Source organism: Aristolochia californica, unplaced genomic scaffold, assembly GCF_029961685.1.
Source record: "Aristolochia californica isolate CCGP_79_NKW_82.1479 unplaced genomic scaffold, dmAriCali1.0.hap1 SCAF_13, whole genome shotgun sequence".
Classification (NCBI taxonomy): domain Eukaryota; kingdom Viridiplantae; phylum Streptophyta; class Magnoliopsida; order Piperales; family Aristolochiaceae; genus Aristolochia; species Aristolochia californica.
In genome coordinates this window covers 13,741,656-13,748,195 of record NW_027181804.1, presented here as the reverse complement: position 1 = coordinate 13,748,195, position 6,540 = coordinate 13,741,656, and the positions used below count along the sequence as shown (strand labels likewise).

The 6,540-nt window shown below is 46.3% G+C and overlaps 1 protein-coding gene across 1 annotated transcript; it reads right to left on the bottom strand.

The window, feature by feature from the left end:
* Positions 1–2,734: 2,734 nt before the first annotated feature.
* Positions 2,735–3,331, bottom strand: LOC137947676 (uncharacterized). The gene has a single exon (XM_068793457.1). It carries the CDS (start codon positions 3,329–3,331, stop codon positions 2,735–2,737), a length of 597 nt encoding a protein of 198 aa, XP_068649558.1.
* Between the last annotated feature and the right edge of the window lie 3,209 nt (positions 3,332–6,540).

The following is a 6,540-nucleotide window of genomic DNA, read 5'->3' as shown; positions in this document are numbered from 1 at the left end:
CGTAAACCATCAACCATGACTAACCCCATACATATCTAAAATGACATCAGACCCTTATCCTTACTTGAAAGTGACCCCACCTTGGTTCCACGTCTAGCAACGACCCTAGATGCTATGCAGTCCATAATATCACTCCCCTCCTGGAGAAAGAGCTTGTCCTCAAGCTCAAAGTTTGGGTAGAGAGCCTGAAATTCCGTCAAGGGTTCCCATGAGGTTTCCTCCAAATCTGTCTCTGCCCACTAAACTAAGATTTCCCAACGATCATTGTTGCGGCGAGCTTGGAAGACGCGAGCTGGAGTGGGCAGGACGCGCCCATCATGAAGGGCCGGCAAAGGAGTGTGCAACATCAGTGAGTCCCCCTTGAAAGGCTTGAGCAGTGATACATGGAAGACATCATGATTTTGGGCATCGGGGGGAAGCTGGAGACGGTAATCCATGCTGCCGATTCACTCCAAGACCTAGAATGGGCCATGGTACTTGGGTGAGAGTTTGTGGCGTTGAGACATAGTGAGGGATAACTGGCGATACTTATGGAGACACAGCCATACATAGTCTCTGGGAGCATAAGATTGGTCACGGTGGGACACCCTTTGTAAGTTGGCTCGAACCTAGGCTAGCATGCAGTCTCTCTCCTCTAATGCCTGATCAATAGCAGCAAACCAAGCAGAACCAGCAATATAAGAGACAAGTCGAGGGGGTTCCCGACCATAAACCACCTGGAAGGGAGTGGTCTTGAGAGCGGTATGGTAGGAAGTATTGTAGCAAAGTTCAGCCCACGCAAGCCAACGGACCCAAGTTTTGGGATGATCGCCCGCCAAGCAACGCAAATACATCTCAAGAGTATGGTTTACTACCTCGGTTTGCCCATCTGACTGGGGCTGGTAAGCAGAGGAGAAAGCCAACTTGGTGCCATGTAGCTTGAAAAGCTCCTTCCAAAAGTTACTCGTAAAGATGGCATCTTGGTCACTAGTGATGGATTCCGAAAGGCAGTGGAGGCGGACAATGTGATCCATGAAAATTTGAGCTATGTTAGAAGTTGTATATGGATGTGATAGGGGAATAAAATGCCCATACTTTGAGAAACAATCCACCACCACCAATATGAGAGATTTACCCGAAGATTTTGGAAGACCATCAATGAAGTCCATGGAGACATCGGCCCAGACCTGAGTAGGGAACTGAAGTGGCTGGAGTAAGCCTATTGGGCTTAAAGTTTCTGTTTTGTTGTGTTGGCAAACTTGACAGGCGAAGACATAGTCAACTACCATTCCTTTCATTCCTTTCCAATAAAAGTCGTGACTAAGGTGGAAATAAGTCTTCTGTTGGCCTTCATGGGTACTGTCATGATAGGTGGAAAGGATGGTGGGCAATAAGGCCGAGGTGGTAGCAAGATAAATCCGTTGCTTGTACAAGATGAGGCAATCCATGATGGCCCAGTTGTTGTTCATGGCCTATTGTTCAATGTTGTGCAATAAGGCGAGGAGGTTCGGTGTTTGTTGAATTTCATCCCGAATGGAATCCACAACAAGAACCGAGGTCGATTGATGACATTGAGTTGTGGTGCGGGGACATCTCCTATTGACAAGGCATCGGCGCCTCGGTTGAGGTGGCCTGGTTTGAACTCCACCCGAAAATCAAACCCCATTAATTTACTGAGCCAGCACTGCTGAGCTGAAGTAGTAAGGTGTTGCTCCAATAAGTGCTTCAGGCTGCAGTTGTCGATGCGGATAAGGAAGTGGTGGCCCCACAGATATGGTCTCCAATGCTGAATGGCTTTGGCTAAGCCAATAAGTTCTCACTCATAAGCCGCCAATTTGTGATTATATGTAGCTAATTGCCTGCTGAAATAAGCAATGGGATGGCCTTGTTGCTGTAGTACCGCCCCGATGCCGCCCCCGAATGCATCACATTCAATTATAAAGAGATCCTCAAAATTAGGAAGATGGAGCACTGGTGCGGACGCTAAGGCATGCTTGAGTTGTTCAAAGGAGGAAGTTGCGGCCTCGGACCTAATGAAAGCATTCTTTTTTAGCAAACTTGTCAGTGGAGCTGCGATTTGGCCATAATCTTGTATAAATTTCCGATAGTAGCCAGATAAGCCCAAGAAGCCCTTTAATGCAATTGCTGATTGAGGAGGGGGCCAATCAATAATGGCCTGAATTTTGGTACTGTCAACCTTGACGCCAAAGGCTGAAATTACATGTCCCAAATAAGCGACCTCCGGGTCGCTGAATGAGCATTTCGAATGCTTGAGAAATAAGTGATGAGCTCACAGTATGTGGAATACGGAATGCAAGTGCTGTAGGTGGCCTTCCCAGGTAGGTTTGTAGATCAAAATATCATAAAAAAGAAGCAAACATTTCTGTAAAAGGGGCTGAAATACCTCACTCATGAGCGCCTGGAAAATGGAGGGGGCATTGGAAAGCCCAAATGGCATGACCAAAAACTCGAAATGGCCATGATGGGTACGGAAGGTGGTCTTTTCCACGTCTGCAGGGTGGACACGAATTTGATGGCACCCGAAGCGTAAATCCAGGTTGGTAAAGAATTTGGCATCATGTAATTCATCCAAAAGCTCATCAACCACTGGAATGGGAAATTTATCCTTGACGGTGTGTGCATTTAATTCTCGGTAATCAACACAAAAATGCCAAGTATGATCCTTTTTCTTCACTAAGAGCACTGGAGACACAAAGGGAGACCTGCTGGCTTGGATAAGGCCGTGCTCGAGCATTTATTGACATTTGCGTTCAATTTCATCTTTTTGCAAATGTGGGTAACGATATGGTCTCACCACTACCGGCTCCGTACCCTTTTTCAGAAGAATCTGATGGTCATAGTTACGGATAGGAGGGAGGGATTGTGGCTCCATAAATAAATCCCCAAATTCTGCAATGAGAGAGTGTAGTTGACTGCAGTCGGTGTCTGGCACAGAAAGTTGTTGGAGTGCGCACAGTGAAGGGGCATGAGTCCCATGAAGGGTGATGTGGTGCTGGCCCGAAGTGAAACTCATAGTCAATGAAGTGAAATCCCACAAGATCGGTCCCAACTGTTGGAGACACTTAATGTCCAATACTAGATCAAACCCAGCCAATGGAATAACCAAGAAATCCGCGGCAATGTGGTGGCCCTCAATAATAAACTGCACTGCTGAACAGAGGCCAACGCTGGTGATCTTTTCCCCGTTAGCTACGAAGACGGAGAGTCCAGAATTCTGCAGAATTTCTAAGCCCAATTGAGTGGCTGCTGTTTTGCTTAGAAAATTGTGGGTGCTTCCCAAATCAATCAAGGCAAGTAAGCGAAAATTTTGAATACCCGCGTGAACTTGCATAACCCAGTCATAGCATGGATGGAAATGGCCGGTTCTTCCTCCTCAGGGGCCTCCTCATCTTCTCCTTTGGATCATCCACTTCCAACCAAAAGAGCCGCTTACATAAATGACCCGACAAATATTTTTCATCACAGTTAAAACAAAGCCCTTGTGCCTTGCACTGTTCCATGTCTGATTTGGAAAGATGCTCGATGTATTGTAGAGGTGGAGTAGACCGGGGAAGTTCTGAGGTCTGAGTAGGAGCTGGCCCTGGGCGCAGAGGGGACTAATGGTCGTAGGAGGTTCCAGTAGCTGCTCGGGCAGGCCATGGTGGGCGACGCCCCAGAGAGTCCTTCATCAGACAATGTTTGGCATGCAACATTCGTGCCAAATTCATAGCATGGGCTAGAGAGGGGGGGTCATTTAATTCCACCTCGAGGCGAAGTGCCTCCACTAAGCAAGCAGTAAACAGATTAACATATTGCATAGGACTTACATATGGACTAGCTCGGGCCAGTCGTTCCTGAAATTGTTTTTGGTAGGCCTCAATGGAACCCGTCTATTTCAAATTGACTAAATCCCCTAGAGGATTGCTGTGGGCGAGGGCTCCAAACTCAACAGACAAAAATCACGAAAAAGATCCCAATCATGCACCGGATGCTCAGATTTAAATTGGTGATACCACACGTTGGCTTCACCGAGCATGTGAAATGCGGCTAACGGAACCCGGTCCTCTGGCTGGGTTCCTTGGTTCCCAAAAAATTGGTCACACCGTTGTAACAAAATCAGAGGGTCAGTAGACCATCATAAGGAGGAAAGTCCAGCTTCGTGTATCTGGGCACAGTTGAAGGGTTGTGGCCGTGAAGTCCTCCGGAAACAGGGTGTGCTGGGCGCAGAGGACCCATTGGTAGTGGTGGAAAAGGTGGCTGGTGGTGGTGTTGGGGTGGGTAAAAAGTAGGGACAGTGGTCCCTACCATAAACTCCTCCATTCGAAGAGAAAATTGCTGGAAGGAGTCCCGTAGCTCAATTAATTCTGTGCGGACAGAAGCTATAGAGAGTTGTGTCTCCATTCTGAGTTCATCCATCTGAGTACTCACATCCGTAAGGGAAGAGGAATCGCCAACGGTGGTCCTGTCTGATACCACGGTGTTATGTTCCTTTGCCATAAATCGAGTCACCCAATGATCACTCTTTCCTTCCAGGTTGACGTGCGACGTTGAAGGATACTTGGAGTTCTTTGATCGAGCAATTGTGAGAATACAGAATTAACGAGAGGAGGAATACTAAGTTTGTGAACGGAAGCTCGCCCTGGACCTCAAAGGGAGAATCCAACCTTACACTAATTTAATTGATCAAAGCTTCAATATATTGAGACTACTCTCCTTCTTATAGCAAAAATAACCAAGACGCTATACTTCCCAAGATCCCCAATTGCCCATGACGTCCATTCATTTTTCATGACGTCCATTCACTTTTCCATGACTTCCCTTCATTTTTCCATTATGCCCATTCACTTCCCAATCTATACTCTTCCCAATCTATAGCTTTTACTCTTCCCAAAGCCGGATGCTAACTACCAACCGTGACTAACCCCATACATAACTAAAATTACATCAGACCCTAACCACCTTAACCCTTTCCCAAAAGCTGACGTAAACCACCAACCATGACTAACGCCATACATATCTAAAATTACATCAAACCCTTATCCTTACTTGCAAGTGACCCCACCTTGGTCCCACATCTAGCAACGACTCTAGATGCTATGGATTCCATAACATGGCCTGGATTAAACTCCACCCGAAAATCGAACCCCATCAATTTATGAGCCAGTGTTGTTGAGGTGAAGTGGTAAGACGTTGCTCCCGAAGGTACTTCAGGCTACAGTGGTCGGTGCGGATAAGGAAGTGGCGACCCCACAGATATGGCCTCCAATGCCGAATGGCTTTGGCTAAGCCAATAAGTTCACACTCATATGCAGCTAATTTGTGATGATGTGTAGCCAGTTGTCTACTGAAATAGGCAATGGGATGGTCATGTTGCTGTAAAATTGTGCCTATGTTGCCCCCGAACATGTCACATTCAATGATGAATAGTCCACAAAATTAGGAAGTTGGAGCACTGGAGTTGATGCTAAGGCTTGCTTGAGTTGAGCAAAGGAGGAAGACGTTGCCTCAGACCACTTGAAAGCATTGTGTTTCAGTAAGCTCGTTAGCGGAGCGGTGATTTGGACATAATCTTGTATGAATTTGCGGTAGTATCCGGATAAGCCCAAGAATCCCTTTAACGTTGTTGCTGAGTGTGGAGTAGGCCAGTCAATAATGGCCTTGATTTTAGTACTATCAACCTTGACGCTTGAGGCTGAAATAACATGGCCCAAATAAGCGACCTCTGAGGCACCGAACGAGCGTTTGGTGTGCTTGAAAAATAAGTGACGAGCACACAATATGTGAAACACAGAACGCAAGTGGTGCATGTGGCCTTCCCAGGTGTGGTTGAAGATCAAAATGTCATCAAATAAAACAAGTACATATTTCCATAAAAGGGGCTGAAATACCTCGTTCATGAGCGCCTGGAAGGTGGAGGGGGTGTCGGAGAGCCCAAATGGCATGACCAAAAACTCGACATGGCCATGGTGGGTACGAAATGCCTTCTTCTCCACGTCTGTAGGGTTTACTTGGATCTGATGGTACCCAGAGCGTAAATCCAGTTTGGTAAAGAATTTTGTGCCATGTAGTTCATCCAAGAGCTTGTTCACCACTGGTATCGGAAATTTGTCCTTGACGGTGTGCATTTAATTCTCTGTAGTCAACACAAAAATGCCAAGTCTGGTCCTTCTTTTTCACTAAGAGCACTAGAGATGCAAAAGGGGACCTACAGGATTGAATAAGGCCTTGGTCAACCATTTTTTGGCATTGCCGTTCTATTTCATCTTTTTGTAAATGGGGGTAAAGGTATGGCCGGACCACTACTGGCTCCGTTTCCAATTTCAGATGAATCCAATGGTCACAGATTCGGATAGGAGGAAGTGACTAAGGCTCTTCAAATAAATCCCCAAATTCTGTAATGAGAGAGTGTAAGTTATTGTTGTTCGAATCGACCACTTGTAAGTGCTGGAGTGTGGAATGGGAGGGTGCATGTCCCATGAAGAGTGATGTCTCGCTAGCCAGAATTGAAACTCATGGTTAAGGATGTTAAATCCCATAATATCATACCCAATTTTTGTAGCC